At 40.5% G+C, this 20,000-nt stretch overlaps 1 protein-coding gene across 15 annotated transcripts in view; it reads left to right on the top strand.

The window, feature by feature from the left end:
- The window catches only part of Fhit (fragile histidine triad diadenosine triphosphatase), a 1,878,988-nt gene that overhangs the window by 679,511 nt on the left and 1,179,477 nt on the right, over positions 1-20,000 (top strand). For 3 of the 15 annotated variants that reach the window (XM_031344707.1, XM_031344686.1, XM_031344774.1), the window contains exon 1: positions 16,143-16,328. The exons of 9 other annotated variants lie outside the window; for them this stretch is intronic. In XM_031344707.1, coding sequence (XP_031200567.1) covers positions 16,231-16,328 — 98 coding nt within the window. In that variant the 5' untranslated portion in view covers positions 16,143-16,230. Of the gene's footprint in view, positions 1-5,830; positions 6,184-12,846; positions 12,990-16,142; positions 16,329-20,000 lie in introns of those variants that run through there. 3 more of the 15 variants (XM_031344694.1, XM_031344724.1, XM_031344761.1) reach the window with 3 other exon arrangements.

Here is a 20,000-nt window from a genome sequence, read left to right as displayed (position 1 = left end):
TGCCAGTCACACACCTTCTCCACACCCAATCCTTCCCAAACAGTGAATGAACCAGACTGTCAAACCAGACAGTCAAATATATGAGACTATGGGGGGTGAGGGGGAACATTCTTATTCAAACTACCTTACTTTGTTAGTCTATCTTGAAATGATATTGAATTTTATGTCATATGATTGTTTTCTTTTATTTGAGAGCTTAATACATTTACTTGTAGTTAGTTTCATATCAAAGGAAACATTGTTAGGATTAAAAGAAAAATCCTAGGATATTTTCCCTAGGAATGAGCTCTTCCAAGTAGTGAAATGAAAGTTAGAAGCATGTCTTTTTAAGTGCAGACACACACATAAATTTCTTATGACTGCCTTCAGTTGTCACAGTATATAACAAATATTTCATTATTTCAGAATATTGGCATGCAAATCAATAAGACCCACTTTCCTTTGGTGTCAGCTGCTGTATTTTATATTAATTTTTGAGCTTGTCTTTTCTTGTTCTCAATGTCTGTCTCATGAAAAAAAAAATGTATTCCAGCTAGACATAGTAGAAAACACGAAGAATCCAGCACTTCGGAAACTGAGGTATAAGATCCTGGAGTTTGAGTACAGTCTTTGATGTAGAGCGAGACTCTGCCTCAAGCAAACATGACTTCCTCATACGGCAAATTGTTTGTTTCCCAGTAAACAAAAATACACAGGCAGGAGCTGTCAAGATGGCGCAGTGGGAAATAGTTTTTGCTGTCCACGTTTGAGGACTGACTTTGAATCCACAGTACCCACATAAAAAGCCATGGTACACACGTACCTGTAACCCCAGACAAGCAGATTGCTGGGGGTGCCTGCCAAGTTTTACACATATGCACATATGCACACATCCACATAAATCTTTTAAGATGAAGGTTTTGTTGTTGCTGTTGTTGTTGTTGTTCCATGTTTAAACTATGGGCGAAATCACAAATGGCAGATAATGCAAATGCCTGTCAACTGGATGCTTTAAGAGGACAGTGTTTCTGTCTGAATGTCTGTTTCCTGTGCTGGCATCCCATAAGAAAGTTGGTGGAAAGGTTGGTCCCTTCTCTTTTTTTCTTTTCTTTTTTCTTTTTTCTTTTTTTGTTTTTGGTTTTGTTTTGTTTTGTTTTGTTTTTTCGAGACAGGGTTTGTCTGTATAGCCCTGGCTGTCCTGGAACTCACTGTGTAGACCAGGCTGGTCTGGAACTCAGAAATCCGCCTGCCTCTGCCTCCCAAGTGCTGGGATTAAAGGCATGAGCAGCCACCACCTGGCCCAGGTTGGTCCCTTTTCATCTTTTCCCCTGCAGTGCCTACAGCTTAGCTGGAGCATGCTGTGAGTTAAGCATGTTTAGTCTTAGGGCTTTGGGCGTTTAAGGTGATCCTTTAAACTATACAGAGCTCACTGGGAAGCCTGACTTACCTGGAAGCACGGAAGTAACTGAATTCTAGTTGGCCAATATTGGGAAGTGAGAAGGGAAGACTGAAGTGTGTTTTCATAGCAGCTAATGAGGCATCTAATGAGTCAAATGTCTCTCTGAAGCTCACCTCATTAAGACAGCATCTTGTTTTCATAAACGTCCTGGAGTGGCTGGACAATTATATATATAGTCATTTAACTGAAAGAACTGATATGATTGCCAAGCAAAATCAAATATTCAAGGAAATCTCTTAGCATTGGTGTCTTCTAAGTGTACAAATAAATGCCTTAGGAACAGCATGAGTGAGGAGGACTATGCTTCTCATTTTTTGTACAAATCCAATTTTCGAATAATTTGAAAGGAGATTCTGCCATCAAATTAAATGCCCCATTGACTACATTTTCATCAAGAGATTTATTACCAGCTCTTATATTTGGTATATTTTCAATAAACATACTCCTGCTGCTTCCCGATGAGTATTTCTGTGTTAGATATTTAGTGGGTAGTCATAAGTTCTAAATTGTTTCTCTTATTTTTGACCCACAACCAAGCATGGGGCAAAAATTTGTATGGATGCAAATTAAGGAGACAAGAAACTGGGTGAGTTCTAAACACCTGAATAGCCTGTATACTTGAATTTTAAACTCCTGCAGAAATATGTTTCTTGCATGTGAACTATGAAAGTATGTTTCCTAACTTGGCTCAGTAGTCAGAACCTTGTGACAAACTCTGTGTTTCTAATAAGTTAACAACCAATATGGACTTGTACAGTGAGAGAATAAATCAGGAAGATAGTCAATCTTTGGGTCAATATTTTTCCTGCTCCTATTTCCTTTCCTTCTTTATTTTTGAAAGACAACATAGACCTCTATTTTAAGATAAGAACTACAACTTGGGTATGCAGCTATCTCTGTCACTATATAAAAACTGTGTGTGTGTGTGTGTGTGTGTGTGTGTGTGTGTTTCTATCCATCCATATATGGATACGAATATGTAATTAGACCCAGAAGCTATGGGAAATAACTATATAAGCTTTTTTCAAACTCTCCAAGCTGCCTGGTAAATGTGTATTAATAGAATAGGCTCCAGAGGGATGGGTTTTCACCAGCCATTGTCTCTGTTCATAGAAAGCCTTTTCCCATTACTTTTCTATTTTAAGTCTATCCCCTTGCCCCAGCTGATTGAACCTTTCTGAAATGTGCCAGGCTGAGGATCTCACCTCTCCTCTCAGCTTGCAAATAATAATGTCTTCACATTTTCATGGCCTTTTCTGAAATAGCGATCTTTCATTTATACTTTGCCCACAATGGAAATAAATTGATTACCATCACAACCTGTTTGGCCACAGACTTTTTGGAACAAAGAGTCTCTTTTTCGATGTGCCAAAAAACCAGCATGTCCCAGATTTCTTTATGCTCCAAGGACTTGGGGCAAAGGAATGGTTTCATCATTACATGTTATTGAATCCTAAAGAATTATCAGCTTTCATTTCTTCCGTGTTTGCTTGTGTTTTTCCCTGGAGCCCTCCCAGGCACTGGGCCCTTGGTGTTTAGTAATCACTGTGCCCTCCTGGGGACACTTCTTCATTGCTTCTTTGGTTCTCTCATATTTCCCATCTCCCTCCCTATCATTTTTGCCTTCGGAAAATTTCTGTACCTTACCTTCTACTTCTTATATAGGTTTAAATTTTAGTATTATCTATTATATTCTTTTGTAACTTTTATTGAATTTGTTCCCTAACAGTTTCATTCATGTATAAAGTGTGTTCTGACTACTGTAACCTCCCACCTTCTCTAATCTCCCTTTCTCTCCTATGACTCTGACCTCTATACAGCACCCTATCCCACCATCATATCCTTCTTTTTCTTTGTTTTTGAAATCCTCTGAGTCTAACAATGATCTGCTATGTGACTTTGGGTTTGCAACTATCAAAAGGCTAGTAGGCTCCTCAGTGGACATATTACTAAAGACAGTAACTTTTGGTCTTGCAGAATCCATCAGTAGCCCATAGTTGAGCACAGAGGGGTAATACAGATCCTGTTTTGTGATGGATAAACAACCTATTTCCAAACTATCAGTTTGGTATGTCTTTGCATCTAAGAACCACCATGGGCAAGCTCCCTTCTGACGAATGGTATTTCCTTGAAGCTAGTTGCTCTCTAATGATATTACTTTTCCTTTGTGTTGCCATCTTCCTAAATTTTTTTGTTCTTTCAAATGGAAATCTTACTTGACTAAAATAAGTCCTGAGGGTTTCCTCTTTCTTGGGTAAGCCTAATTCTACACTCCCTCATAGAGTCTCCTTGCTACTGGTTCCAGCCCCTGCAGCCTTCCTAAATGTCATAACAAGTGGCCATTCCTTGAGTACCTTTTTCTGATGTTTATAGGCAATATATATATATGAGTCTACTGTTTGTTAATAAAAGACCTTGGCAGCTTGACCTTTGCCCACACCTTAGATTCCCAATCTCGGCATGTGCTAGACATGACTCTCTATGCCTAGAACACTCTCCTCCCTGGTCTATGTCAATGCACACATAACCCATAGTCACTTCCTAATCAGCCTGCTGTCTACTGGCGCTAGCAATTCCTATAGAGCTTTCTTTCTTACTCTAACACCTATTGCTCACTGCCTTTTCTGATATACTAATATGTAAACTGCTTGGCAGAAGGAGTTCCCCCATTTGTTCTTAATTCAAATGATCCTCTTGGAGCTATCAGGACAGCAAGGAGGCAGGTGGGTATCCCTATCCTCTGGAAGTTTATAGTCCACTGTTGACACGAACACATGAATACGGGAAACACAGGGTGAAGAGGAAGAAGAACCCAGACAGAGACACAAGATATTACCTGGGGAGTGGGGAGGCTGAGGTGGAGGGAATGAAAAGAATTGAGCAAGGTCACTCTTAGTATGGATCAAGAGTGAAGCTTTGTTTTAAACCCTGGATTGGGATGTAGTGGGCTGAGACTGCAGCCACACATACTTACAGAAGTCCCTGGATTCAAAGTGTATCATGGTGTGGTCCACTAAACTGCTGTCCAAGTCTGGGCTCTCCTTGGTTCTTATGTTGCTGTCTTCCCCAGTCTGTGTTACTGTGGATACGAGGAAGAGATCACAGAGCTTATCCATGCTCTAGCTCATCCTTTTCAACTATGGCTGACAGACAGTCTGCAGCAGAAGCCCAGTTGCCATGTGTGACATTCAGATGATGCCAGCTTAAGCTTGTTATTAGGGAGGCTGAAGTTCTCCTCAGTCAAAGCCTCATTAATAAAAGAAGTTAGAGACGAGCTCAAAGGGAAGCTTGAGAACAACTTTATTAGAATTTAGAGAACAACTACAGGCCAGCTGAGATTTGCAAGGTATACACCCCGGCAGCCATGAGGACAAGGGAGAGAGAAGCCATCCATTATCATAGTAATGGAAACGGACAGGCAGCCAAATGGCAAAAGGAGAGGCGGCTTCAGAGAAAGAGTGGAAATCCCACGGTGCAAAGGAAACCATTCTTAACCTTTGTCCAGTATCAGTAAAAAGAAATAAAATAAAAAAATAAATAAAAGACAGTAAGTTACACTTTTCTGAGTCCTAGAAACCTGCTAGATACCATGTGCTCTCTCTCCACACGGGTAGCAAGTTTCTCAGTAAGAACAATATCTAGGAAGGACAGGTACAGTATTTCACTGATGGGGTAATTATCCCTCTCATCTCCTTTAGGGTAGTCTGAAAGGCCAGGTCTCTCTACCTGAAGCTAGAGACAGAACTTAGAACAAAGATCCCTTCACCTTTTCATGTGATAATGTGAACTCAAAGCTGATTTTTACCTGTCTTGTGTTACCTGGGAACTGGAGATTGGAAGTGGGGTCTAACGATATAGCTATCCCAAGTCTACAGTACAAAGTTTCTGTAGCCACAGTACTTTTTCTGGGTCCTGCTGCAAATCAGTGAGGGCAACCTAGAGTAGTGAAGAACCAGCCTGTTTCCATCTTTGTCTTAAAAGCCATCTTATATTAAAGACAAACTTGGTTTATTCCTGTTTGGCGTCACTAACTTGTTATATTTATACTCTGCTCATGTAACTCAGCCTATTTTGCCTGCCAAATCCCCCGTTTTGGAAACCCCCTATCCCTGACCTGTAAAAGCCTTCTGTCTTCCTCACTTAACAATTCTGACCCCTTGAACCCTGCCTTAGGGGGAGGCAGTCTGTACACACGAATCAAAAGGTTTGCTTTAATTCATTGCTTGCTTTTGTCAATTTGGCCATGATGATTTGGGTCTGTGGTGGAGATGTAGGGGAGGGAAAGGCAGAGCTAAAGATTTCTCAGCTAAATCAAAAGCTTAAGTTGCGTTGCTGAAGTCATTTCTCTTGTTGGTTAACACACCTGAGGCAAAGTGCCTCAGCAAAGTGCTGGAGAGCAGGAAGAGGCTGTGTGGGAGGGTTATCACCAACCTCCTCACGCAGCTTGCTCCCTCCCGGTTAGCATCGTTGCTTAGTTAGGACATAGGACAACAGAATGAAAAGCTCACGAACGTAAAAGTGCACGCGGTGGATTGCCAGGAAATGTGAGAGTCTCTGCCTAATCTGTAGAGAAAGGTCAGATTCCTCCGTGAGAGCGATTTCTCCACCCCCCACCTCCCAGCCTTTAATTGCAGCAGCAGCTGACCTTTGATCTCACTTCCTGAGAGCCACAGCAGAGGGCTGCCTACCAGTGGTGTCTGCTTCCTCCGCCTCCTGTGGATCAGTCCTCTGCTTGGGAAACACAGGTACCCCTAAATTCCTAAAGTACAAAAGTCCACTAGGGAGGCTGCTGGGATGGACACCAATGTTGGAGGCAGATTTTTCTGCAATTATAATTCTCCTTTCTCTGTTCATTCTGGGGCTTTGTTTGGGGCTCTAGAGACAAAGAGAAAAGCACTTGTGCTCCTCAGCAGAAATTCAAACCGCAAAGATGCATAGTACTGAAGAGGAAGCTGATCCCCAGGGCGGCATGGTCACAGATGTTCTTGGGACTTCCCCTGGTGGTTTCCTAGTGAAACGTGGCAGCATCCTGACTTAGGTTTCTGTTATCAGTGTTGAGCCGGCAGAGGTACAGCTCTGCACTCTCACCCTCAACAGCCTTAAGAATTTACTCTGTCTCTTAGAGCCCTCACCTGAGACCGATTCAGAATTTGTTGCTTCTACATGGAAAAAGAGTTTAAGGACTAGCCAGGATGAGAAGGAGTTGAAGATTGCATTAAAGATATTTTAATATACCTCTTTGGTGGCCCAAAATTATGTCTTAGCAGATCACTTAGAAACCTGTTCTTGAAGGCTGGAGAGATGACTTAGTGCTAAAGAGCTTTAGTACTGCTTTTGCAGTGGACCTGAGTTGGCTTGCTTTCTCTCTCATCAGTGGAATGATGATCACCCGCAGCTCTAGCTCCAGACAATCCAATGCCCTCTTCAGGCCTCCAGGGGAGCAGTCATACACTCACATGTACACAGTCACACACAAATATATTTTTTAAATAATTAAGGAACACTTTTCTCTTTTATCTCTATCGTGATAAGTGAGATTGTAGGGCAGCTCTGGAAGTGATTAGCTGTGCGTATGCTAGAGAAGGCAAAAAGCACAGTATCACACAAGGGCTTGTGTACAGCCCTTGTCTTGTAGATGGGGTTCTGGTGAGATTCCTAGTAAACTGCAGGTTTACGGCTGGGAAGGGAAGAGCCTTTAGGCAGTAGGCAATTATGCTGGAATTCTTGCTTCTCCCTTGGGAAAGGCTTTTGTCTCATTCTGGGCAAGGTTTTTTTCTCAAGTTCCCATAAGTTTAACTGTCTTTATCCTCCTCCTCCGTCATTCAAGAGCTCTGTACAAAAGAGGTACCACCCCGCAGAGCAGCCTCATGTGCTCTAACGTAGGGCAAGAGTGCTGAAGAATTCGAGTCTTGGCCTTGAGTAGATTCTGGTGTGAGTCCTAGAGCCCGGCACTCAGACACTTTGGAACTTGACACATTTATTTCACTTTGCGGACATCATGTGGTCACAAATCGTAGAAAGAAGCTACCTTGTCTCACTGTCACAAGAATGAACTGAAATGTTAGTTGAACATTCATCAGCTAAGCTGCCTCCTTAGAAGCAATTTCATGGTGGTAGTTAAAGAATATTGCTGACTACCTAGGTCTGGTTGCCTATCCAAGAATCCATTTTCCTTACAGACCCAGGAAAAGGCCAGCATTAGGCTCCTTCTGCAATAGGTTATGACAGGAACTTTTGATCTGGATCAGGACAAATGCTAAACGGGATCCTTTATCTCACTTTAAAGATACTGTCTTTTCCACCCATGGGTTGTGTAGGCTTTGGCTTATGTTCTAGAACATAAATGGCAAGAGTAGTGTGTAAAGGAGGGAAGAAGTCACAAGGTACAAAAGAGATAGCTGATGAAATTCATGGCTAGTTGGTGGGATAGCATGTAGGTTGTGTATGAGTAATCTTTTTGACAATATTGACTGTGGATTTTATTTATTAAGTTTCTCTTCTATATTTTATTTATCATATATATTATATTTATAAAGACCTTATCTTACTTATAGACATGCCTAAAGGCTACTGTCCAATGGTTCTACCCAATAAAGAGAAAAAGTATTACTTATGAAATACAAAGAGACTACTTCAGAGTCCTTTGAAATTGGAGATTTTTTGCATATATTTTTTGGAAATTGTTAGCCTATTTAATAGTGGTGATTGTGTTGTTTTTTGCTCTTGGTTCCAAATGATTATTTAAAATAACAAAACAATAACAGAAAAACTTATGCGCCATAAACTACAAGAGACTTGCAAGTCATACTGAGTGTTCAGCAGAAGGTAATCACTTGATTTCATCTGTCCCAAACAATTCTTTGGTTAAGGATCTAAGTACTAGCCCCCCAAATCCACATTAAAAAGCCCAGGGTAGTGTCACATAGTTTAAAATCTCAGTGCTGTGGAGGTAGAGACAGATGGATCCCCCGGGCTCCCGGCCATCTAACCAGGCCTACTCATCAAACCCCATGCTGATCAGAGACCTTGCCTCAAAAAAGGTGCTCAACACCTGAGAAATGACAGTTGAGGTTTACCTCTGGGTTCCACATACAAGAAAATGTGTGTATATTCCTGCACAAACACGAACATTCATGAGAGAGCAAGAACGAGAGAGAGACAGACAGACGACAGACAGACAGACAGACAGACAGACAGAGACACAGAGATACAGAGACCCAGGGGGAGACAGAGGGGGAGGAGGGAGGGAGAGAGGGAGAGAGAGAGAGAGATCTGGTTAGGGAAATGCCACAAGCTATACTCTGCAGTTGTAAGTGGATTGTAATACAGCAAACGTTCCATAAGTCCTATAAGAAGAAACCCACGTGGCTAGCTGATCTCATTTCTTGCCAGTACTCTTTGAACATGGGATGCTTTCTTTAAGTAACGTTTGTTAAGTCTTCCATAGCAAACTTGGGGAGCATTATCCTGGTCTAAGCATTCAATTTTAGAAATGAAAAGCAAAGAGCAAAGAGATGATGTGCCCCAGTTTGTTAGATGGTGAGTCTCTTATACTCTCTGCCTGTGTCACAAATCAAACATGATTATCTTGTACTCGAAGGAGATGCTAAGAAAAGAGAGTTCTTTCTCTAATGGACTTTACCTGGCGCTCGCTCTTAGAAACTTGCTTCCTGATCTTTTCTGCATTTTGTATTTTAAAACACACACACACACACACACACACACACACACACAAAAAAACAAAACAAAAAAAAACAAAAACAAAAAAACCCAAACAAAAACAAAAACAAAAACAAAAACAAAAACCCAAAACCCTCTCCTTTCAGCCCAGGGTACTTAATAGTATTGTGTATTGTGTAATTATATGACTCCATTTTAATTATAATTGTCTTTTTTTTTCCAACCATAAGCTTTCTCTTTTCTATCTAAAGCCTGCTTTTCTTTCCTTTCCACCCCCAGGACTCCACACTAGCAGAAATGCCACTGTCCTTTGTTCTTCATCTTGAACATACCCCAGGCGATAATTTTGGCTATCTGCTTTTTACTTTCAGAGCATATGCAAATTCCAGCATACAGTAAAAATTTCTCACATTCTCCTCAGAAGCCGAAGGACTTCTGCATAATCTGTTCCTTAAAAGAAAATTAATTGATATTAATTAATCTTTCCCCCCCAGATGACATTTTTTCTTGATCTCTATGTTGGTAATACATCATTCGGTGTTCTTAATAACAGCTTGTGGTCCTGCCACTTATTCACTGGAGTTATTAAGTGCCCAAAGTGTTTCTGCTCAGGATGTACCTTACAGAGAAAAATTGCAGGTCTTGCTTGCCAGTCTTCTGTAAGCTACAGCAGCCACTCAGTGTCCTGTGCTCTTTGGGACTGGTGCCCCCTTTTTCTTTCTTCTTGGTTGACAGTAATTGTCAATTCACCATGGTTGGGTCCACAAAACAAGCACAAGGATGTTGAGGGGTTTTGTTGTTTTGCTTTTTTATGTAGGTGTTACTTCTGGTCTCAAAGAGTTGTCACTGTGCTGAGTGACACTCAGCTATGAAGCCTGTTCTGGCTAGTGAGTGCTTTGGTGGAGAGTGTTGCAGATCATTAACTAACACTGCAGTGCATAAGACTCTCAGTGGGAAGGGACACCACAAAGGAACCATGCATCACTAGCCTCCTGAAGACCAGCCAAGAACTTTTGACACCCGCAAGCTTGGAAACTCCTGGAATCATTATTTTCCACCTCTTCTAGTCTCTCCTCACCAGCCCTCTTGTGCATATCTTAGATGCTCAGAGTACTCCATCCTTGAAGATGTATGTGGTCATGATGAGAACTCGATCATTTTCATCCAGATTAGACAAGTTGCAGTACCATTCTCTAGGATGTCCCTCTCTTTCTCTTTCTCATCTTCATGTTGGACAATTTTCATATCTTTATTTCTATTTGTTTTCCATCCAGTGCTTGTAGCATTGCTCCCAAAACTCACTTGACCCTTGAGATCACTGAGGGAGCTTCGCAAATTCCAGGCACCTGCATCTCACCAACAGACTATGATGTAATTGATGGGAGGCATATAATTCACTCTGAAATTCTCAAAAAGACCATAGGCAACAGTGATAATGTGTAAAATCAGTTGAGGTGATGGCTACACAATTGTCTAAATATCTTAAAATCCCTTGAAATCATACATGTTCCTGACCTGATAATATGCCAATTATATGCCAATAAAGTTTCACATTTTAAGACATATAGTCTGGTTCTGATACTGTATGCCTACAGCTCATAGGTGGCTGAGGCAGAAGAACAAAATTCCTAGCTCAGCTTGGGCTGCATAGAGATACCAGATGAACAAACAAAACTTCCCATAGAACTAAATTGGAAAGAATCTTAACTAGGAAATAGGGACACCGGGAGCTAGAAACGGACTTTACTCTTCAAACAGTAAGACAGTCCTATAGGTTCAATATGACACAGACATGCTCTTGGAAAAGTAGTGATGCTTCTTGCTTCTTCCCCTCCTCCCACTTACCTTCATCTTTTGATTTCTCACTCCCCTTCTCTTCCTCCTCCCTTCTTCCTCTTTCTGATTCCCTCCCTCCCTCCCTCCCTCCTTCCCTCCCTTTGTTCATTTGGAAGCAGAGTTGGAGTTTATTAAACATGTTTTAATATATGTTTAAACATGGACATTAAGATAGATAGATAATAGATGATTGATAGATTGATAGATGATAGATAATATTCAAAAGGAGAGAAGGAAAGGGAGAAAGAAGGAAAGGAAGGAAGGAAGGAAGAAAGAAAGGAAGAAAGAAAGGGAGACCCCAGAGAATACTATAAGTGGGGAGGGCTCCTCAAGACCAACAATTGCAGGATTTTCCTTCTGTCTTCCCAGAGTCTCATCATGGCATATTAGATAAACAGTGAATCCAATTTGTAAAATAATAGGCCTTGGAATAAAATCTCCTTAGGGAATAAAATTCCCGTCTTTTCTTAGAACGCTGGAAGGAACTGGATTAGTTTTCTTAGGTGACCATGACATTCCCAGAAGCCCATAGAAAGAGAAATGCTGGTGCCAACATTATAAATTCTGAGGCAACTAACTGTTCTATATCCTGGAACCTAAAAATAAAATTCTATTTAAAAAAATATTGCCTGGAATTCTACCTTGCCCTTTGTCAACTTTCTGCTGAATTTGGTAGGAAATGTACACAAAAATAGTTCAGCTATAATAAGAGACACATTTGGGTTTCAGCCCCAGAACCAATAGGAAGGAAGTAGTGCTGGGGAAGGCCTGGCTTTACCTGCCATGGGAGAGACAGAACGGAACAGATGCTGGAAAGGGAAGAATGGATCTCTGTCATGAGGACTCTTCTGAAAATGCCCTCAAGGTGACTGGAGTGGCATGGTGACTCTTCCAAGGATGCTTCATTCCATGTGTAGAGACGGTAGCTGCTGAGCTCAGAAGAGTGTCTCCACGTATGAACAAAGATCAAGGTCAAAAGGAGGAGGTCGACTTACAGCTGAAGAAGAACTCTTTAGAAGTGGCCCTTCTAGAGACTTAAGTTGGCTTCCAGGGACAAGTTTTTTAGTTCTCTTTGCTTCAGGAGTTAGGTGCTGTTTAAGTGTTGAGAAGTCTGACAATGCTCTTCCTGTACTTCCTACCTGTGACTACATATCTTGGAAACTCAAGGTTCTAATTTTTAAACCAGGGACTTTCTGAACTGGTCATAGAATTTCAGCCTCTGTTCATTTTGTTTTAAAATTAGCATTACTTTCTTTCCTTCTTACATCAATGCTATATGGTTCTGATACCTTTCTTATTAGGGAAAAGCAGGTAAGAATTTGATGGCAAGGAGGAGAGAAGTAGGATTGAGGCATTATGTTGTTATCCATTAGCTCAAAGAGATATGTGGTTTACAGATTCTTTCATTTTTCAAATGGGATCAGAGCAGGTCCAGGTGGACCATGGGGTCTAGAAGTTGCTTGGTTTGCTTGGTTCTTTGACCCCCCCCCCCCCCCATTTCCCAACTGCTACTCCATAATTCTACCAGTTAGTTAGTAAGTCTTACTGATTCTTCCAAAATGTGACCATATCTTCCTCTGCTTATAGCTACTTCACTGAATCAAGTCCTTTCTACTCATCTCTGCCTCCTCTCTACACTCTCTTGATTAGTGTGTTTTGCAGTGTTGTGTGGCTATGTAGTTCATTCTCTTTGCAGTATAGAGAGTCTTCTCTACAAATTTCATATAACCTCTTGCCAAATACCCTCGCAAAGGATCCCATTTCCATGTAAATAAAGTTTAAATGACATAGTCACTTATTTTTCTATATTTTATTCCTAGTTTAGCTTGGAGTAAGTTTTCCTTTAAAGAATCTAGAAGAGCCTGAAAGCAACCCTTTCCCTTGATCCTTAGTTCTCACAATTCTCAAACAATGATGGCAACACAAGAATGAATGAATGGTGCAGCTGGCTGTCTTAGCCAAGATCACTAGCTTACTAAAGTCTTAAGAAATAAATGATTTCCCTAAGGATCAAGTTGTTCCAGAGTCTGATCAAGTAAGTCTGTGGGGAGTTGAGAATTTATGTTCCTCTCATCTGAATGTTAAGATTGCTTTGTCTAGTATTGGACTCTCTTGCTCAGCAAACTCTCTTATCCTTTTAACTCATGTGGTAGGCGACTCTTGAAACCTAGGAATGGGAGACAAACAGGCCACCCTAACTAACAACTAGCCTGCATGGCTTGCTTCCTAACTAGCTGTGGTTTCTAGCAAGACTCTCATTGTCTAAGAAGCCTCCCCTGGCAATTTGGTCTCTAGCACTGCCCACTGTCACCGTGTCCTGCTCAAGTGCATTATACTATTATTTTATTGGCCCAGATTGCCTAACTGTCTTAACATTGTGTTTTCCAGCTTGTTTCTCCTCCCCCCCCTTTTTTTTGGATTAGAGAAGAAAAGCTAATTTTCCCAGGCTTTCTCTTCATCACTGTGAAGGGCAATATTTAAACCAGGGAGTTATCAAATGCAGTGACAGGACATGGTTATTGCAAGTGGGGCCCATGTCTTTGTGCATCCAGCACCTGACAAAAGGCTGGTTGGTGGTAGTGTTAAGTAATGAATGAACACCTGAACTAAACACATAGACAGCAGTGCTAGACTAAATATACGTTCATCAGTTTCTAATAATTGACTAGTTGATCTTACTATAGCTCCAGGTAATTGGAATGATGTTTCTACTTTTCTCTATATTTAGAAAAAAATATTTTTCAGATTCATGTATTCTAGGAAATAAGAAGTAGAATGTGCTTGACATTAGTCGTCAATAGCATTCCTTTTAATAGCAGGACTTTTCCCCCTTAGCTAGAGGCTGGTAATGCTGGCACCATTTGGTCAGAGAGCATTGTTCACTGACATATCCAAGCACTGGAGCTGGCATTATCTCAAAAGAACAATCCACCGTTCTCATTTTTCCTCAAATAGTATCAGAGCCACACATTTTGGTCCCTGAGCTGTCTTTTTAAGTCACCATGGATAATGGCCTGGATTCTTTTGTACATTTCTTCTATCAGAATAGGACTATTCACCTGCACTCTGTCCAGATGGCTATTGCAGATTTGGTCATTTCAACACCCTTGATAGAAGGTGACTTTTTTTCTTCTCATCTGGGGCTGCAGAAAAAAAAAATGGCTCAAACATTATTTGACTATCTTTTACTCTCTCATATCAACTTACAGTGACTATGCTTTTATGACTTGGCTGTAAGGCAAAGGAGGGGGTGGGCAAACTAATTCTGTTGATAAGAATTTGTCTTTGAGCTAGAAAGATGACTGCTGGTAAAGCATTAGCCATGGATTTGAACTGGATCCTCTTAATGAGTTCTAGATCAGTGCGGAACCCTGTCTCAATTAGTAAGCAAGCAAGTAAGTAAATAAATAAATGAATAAATTGATAGATATGTGGTACCTGAGGAGATCCAAAAATTATCCTCTGTATTTCATATACTTATATACATCTATACACACTTGTGCACACAGACACAGCACACAGACACATACACACAATGTTTATCTGTGGTCCAGGTACTTTGAATGAGTAGCTACAAAAAATCTTGGCCTGGGTCTTTCTGCTTCTTTATCTCAATGAAGACCTCAGATCCCCTTTCCCACTGTGACTCATCCATTAGGTTAAATATCAAAGAGCTTGATTCTTTGTTTGGGGAAATAGTGGATCCTTAAATGGACCATCCTTTGGATTGTCAACAGTAGGCCCTTACAGGATGCTTTCAATAGATCTTACGTACTAGCAACAGGGACATGGAGTAATTCACTCTGTCTTTAATTGGTGCTCATTGGCCTTGTGCTAGTGGCTTTGGATGTGAGGGAAGTTGACCATCTTATTTTTTCTTTAGGAAAGGAATTCCCTCTCAATTACACCTGTGGCCCTTTTTTCCCTCTATCTTCCCTCTGTCTTCCCTCTATCTGTGCCTTGCCACTGCACAAGCTACATCAGGATAAATGTCCCTCTACCCTGCCTGGAGACAGCATGTCACTGACTGTCTGAGGCTCACATACTCATGATGGAAAGCTCATAACCTAAAGCAGAAAAAAAAGGGTCACCATCCTCTCTTTTCTACTTGCCTGTGTTGAGAGAGGAGCATATCCCAGTGTCATCATGGTGAGCAGCACAGGCAAGGCCCACTTGACTCTTTCTATTTTACATTTCTTCCAGTTCTTAAGTGAGAAACAAACTCATGCTGTCAACCTGAGTTCCTACTGATGAAGTAATAGAAAAATCCACTTGGTTCCTGATTCAAGTTTATATTTACCTGTAGATTCCTGAAGGTGAATGGGGACCATTCAGTTATTCATAGAGGTGGATTTACCTTCCATGCGCTGCTTAGGTCGAGTTCATGGGGAGACTGGGGTTGATAAAGAACCTGGACCCCTTTCCTGCCTCCAAAGAGATCACCATCTATGTGATATGGAGAAATAAATGTATACATATGCTTGTATGCGGGCTGTGTAATTGAGAGGTGGGGGAAAGAATGACAGCATACACTCCTCTGTGTGCATGCTAATTGGTTCAGACCTTATTCTTGTGGGTAAGACCTCAATCTTGTATGACAAATTGTGTTGCTAGCCATGGTGAAGGATGACAATGGCTCCAAATGGAAACTTTTGTTGTTGATACATTGGCTTGCTTATACACTTAAAATTATGCAGTTTCTCCAAGTGATGGTGTCGCATACCTTTAATTCCAGCACTCTGGATGAAGAGGCAGGCAGATCTATATGGGTTTTAGGCCACTCTGTTCTACATAGTGAGTTCTAGGATTGCCAGGACTACACAGTGCTGTCTCAAACAAACAAATAAATGAACAACCCAACAATAACCACAACAACCAAAACAAAAACCAAAATAAAACAAAAATAAAAACAAAAACAAAAACCAAAAAAAGTCCAAAACCAAGAGCAACAACAACAAAATCCAAACCTATGTAGTTTCTCCATCAGAGCATGTCTCGCTTGTATTATTAACTGTGATCTAGAACCTTTGGGAGCTATCACATTGAAATATCAGTACTTCACTTCCTAAAATGTAGGGTACTATCTGGTTCCCAGCAATCTGGCATGCTTCCAGGAAAAAACTGCATAAAGGGCCTCTTGCCATCATAAGACAGGTGGTTTCCATGGCCACCAACACAGGAAGCCTCCAACATCTTAGCAAATAGACTTAAGCTTTAGGAAGGCTTGAGAAACAATTGTATTTGCTTGAGAGTGTGTGTGGGATGACTGTCTAAGGATGTTTCATCAGTGCCCACAAGAGGCACATGCTTCTCACATTCTAGAGCTGAGAGGACAAAGAGCCATCCACAGGCGCATATGCCTTTCACTCAGTAGGTTAGTGGGGAAAGGGAGGTTGGTGTTAGCAAACCCTGGCTGGGTAAGAGAACTCTGGTGGCATAGCTTTTGAAGAACTGAGTATTGTACTAAGCATTAGCCTCTCAAGCGAAAGCAATTGAGCTGGTGATTAGACTGTAAGGTTCAATAAGGAAGGAATAAAACCTTACCAAATGAAAAATTGCAGGAAATGGGCACTTAAGCAAACCAAAGGCTAGCAGGGAAATTGATTGCAGTAGCAGTGGCCAGAGAGATGTTGTGAGGGAAGGTGGCTGTAAACAGGGTGATCTGTGGTAAGCATGGTCTTTACCTAGTCCTTCTCTACAGTTTTCTCCATCCTTTCTAAATGCACAGTCAACGTGGCTTCATGTTTTCTTGCTCTGCACAGAATTTCATAGGAATGAGTACCCTTGGGGTAGTGTTTAATTGTCTCCTTATTTCTCCTCATATTAATTCCTTGTACAGTTAAAAATTAACACTACTGTGGATTTACAGTTTGCTCATTAGTAATAATCTTGACATTTACTAATATAAAACTATGAATAAACCCACTAATTTAAAAATTATGTCACAATCAGAATGTTCCTGTGGAAGCTGGAAGCCCAGAGAAAAATGTGGTCTTTAGATATTTATTAGCAAGATGATTAGTCAGAGGATCATCACAGAACGTGTTATGTCAAGGCCAGGAGCTTGTTATTCACGCTCCTTAGGGGAAAATTCCAGGTGCTGTCACATACCCAACATGATCGCATCTTAGTCAGTGGTGGGTGGAGCCATCTAAGGGCTATGTGAACAGTGTCCATGGATCATTAGTGTAAAGGCATATTCTGGAATGGAAACTACAACTTTTGTTAAACTGGTATATATCCATCATAATAGGGCTGTGTTTCAATCTCTCAAGTATACAATGTATATCAGTCACATTCACTCTCCATACTCTGAAGTTCCCATCCCTGTCTCTCTCTTCCCTGCCCCTCCCTCCTTCCTCCTCTAATCTTCATTCTGCTTTTGTATCATAAAACTACATCTCTGCACATGTACATGATCCACATGTGAACAAAAACATATGATATTTGTCTGCATGTGTCTGGCACTTTTCTTTTTATAGCATGATCCTCTTTTGCATAAATATTCTAGTGAGTGATATAATTCTTTGCATAAAAGTGAGTCTGAGAGATTGGGATCAGCTCTACTCTTCTGCAGGTGGAGGTCCTACTAATCTATAAGTCTGCCTGTGTGCCAGTACCACATTGTTCTCGTTACTGTAACTCTGCAGTATAACTTAGTGTATAAGTTGATGCTTCCTGGAGTTTTTTCTTTTTCTTTTTCTTTCTTTCTTTCTTTTTTTTTTTTTTTTTTTTGCTCAGCATTATGTTGGTTCTCTGAGATCTTTTGGGCTTATTCATGAAGTGTTTTTTTCCCCATTTTTGCATGAAATGCTGCTGCAATTTTCATTAAAATTTTTAAATTTTAATTTAAGTGATTTAAAATTTTAATTTAATTTAAATTCTTTAAAACACTTTTGGTAATATAGACATTTCCAACTATTCATTCCCTCTATGACCAAAGAAAATCTTTCAATTTTCTAAGATCATCTTCAGTTACCTCCATGTTTTAAAATAAACATAGGAGAAATCTTTTCTCCACCCCAACCCCACCTCCTGAGACAGGGTTTCTCAGTGTAGCCCCAGTTGTCTTGGAACTTGCTCTGCAGTTCAGACTGGTCTTGAACTCAGACATTCACTGGCCTCTGCCTCCTAAGTGCTGGGATTAAAGGCATGTGCCACCACTGGCCAAGTGAGTTCTTTACTTCTTTGTTCAGGCTTATTCTAAGTATTTATTCATTTGGGGAGCTCTGTGACTGGGCTTTATCTAGTCTCTTTCTGGCGTATGGGAGGCTATTGGTATTGATCTGGTAAGCTGCTAGTTTGATCAAGTGGTTGTCACATGTAAGTTTTCTGGTGAAGTCTCTTCTGTGCATGATCATATCATGTATAAATAGGGAGGCGTTTACTGCTGCTTGCCTTCAGCACCACTTTAATTGCACTTGTTAGAAAACTGAGGCAATTAGCATTCCAAGTGATTGAGGGTGTGAGTATGTAGCACTTACTTTCATTTTGTTGTTTTTGTAATGTTCGGTTTATTCCTAATCCTTGTTTAATGCTCTAGCCTGGTTTATTCTTTGCCATGGCCTCATGGGAATGTCTTGTTCTTCAGTATGCAGGCTTCCTTTATTTATGTTCTGTAGTGTAGGCTGAATAGCTATCAGTTCATTTCATTTGTTATTTTCATGGGCAGTTTTTCTTTTGCTATCAGTAATGAAACATAGCCTAGATGAATAATCTGGACAAACAACCACTGTCAGTCAGAGCATGGAATTTATAATTTTGTGTCCTCTTGACTCATAGGATTTCTGTTGAGAAATCAGCAGCTTTTCAAAGTTTGCCTTTATAAGTGACTTGGTACCCTTGGTGTTTTTAATATTCTTTTCTGGTTCTGTATATTTAGTCCTTTAATAATAATATGATATGGGAAAGTTTTGAGTCTCATTGATTTAGCACTCCTAGTGTCTCTGGTACCTAAGTGGCCATCACTTTCTTAGTAGGGATAGTCTGTCAGATTTCATCGAATACATTTTCTATGTCTTTAGCTTGAACAGCTTTTCCTCCTTGAATGTCTAAGATAATGCATTTGGTCTTTTACTGGTGTCCATTAGATCTTCCATGTTCTATCCATATTTTCTTCATTTATTCTGTTTGCATCTACGTGTTCTAACTCATCTACCTAGTCTTTAAGCCCAGCTACTCCATCTGTCATTTGACCCATGGGTGAGAATTCCCACAGTGCTTTTAAATTTGACTTACTGAGTTTTTCATTTCCAAATTTTTTTGTAGATTTATTTATTTATTTTATGTGAATACACTATAGCTTCTACATACCAGAAGAGGGTTTCAGATTCCATTACAGATGGTTGTGAACCACCATGTGTGTTGCTGGATATTGAACTTGGGACCTCTGGAAGAGCAGTCAGTACTCTTAACAGCTGTGTCATCTCTCTAGCCCCCTCATTTCCAAATTTTAATTTGAGTTTTTTTAATGGTTCTACCTCTTTATTAAGTTTCATTGACTTGTTTCATTTATCAACTTGTGTTTTTTCACTTTTAATTCATTCCAGAGTTTATTCCTATTCTCTCTGATTATGTTGAAAATTTTACAATTGTTGTCTTAGGATTCTTTGGATTTCATCTTTTTTTTTCTTTTTTTTATTAGATATTTTCTTTATTTACATGTAAATTTCTCCATTCCCAGTTTCCCCACCAAAAAACAAAGAAACAAACAAAAACAACAAAAACAAATCCCTGTTGCCTCCCCCCTCCCCATGCCTGCCACCCCACCCTCTCCCACTTATTGGCCCTGGCATTCCCCTACACTGGGGCACAGAACCCTCACAGGGCCGAGCTCCTCTCCTCCTATTGATGATCAAATTGCAATCCTCTACTATACACATACTGCCAGAACAATCAGACCCCTCCATGTGCGGCCCTTGGTTGGTGGCTGAGACCCTGGGAGCTCTGAGGATACTAGTTAGTTCATATTGTTATTTGTCCTAAGGTGCTGCAAATCCCTCAGCTCCATTGGTCCTTTCTCTAACTCCTTCACTGGGGACCCTGT

Source organism: Mastomys coucha, unplaced genomic scaffold (genome assembly GCF_008632895.1).
Source record: "Mastomys coucha isolate ucsf_1 unplaced genomic scaffold, UCSF_Mcou_1 pScaffold10, whole genome shotgun sequence".
Lineage (NCBI taxonomy): Eukaryota > Metazoa > Chordata > Mammalia > Rodentia > Muridae > Mastomys > Mastomys coucha.
This window is presented reverse-complemented; position numbering and strand designations above follow the sequence as displayed.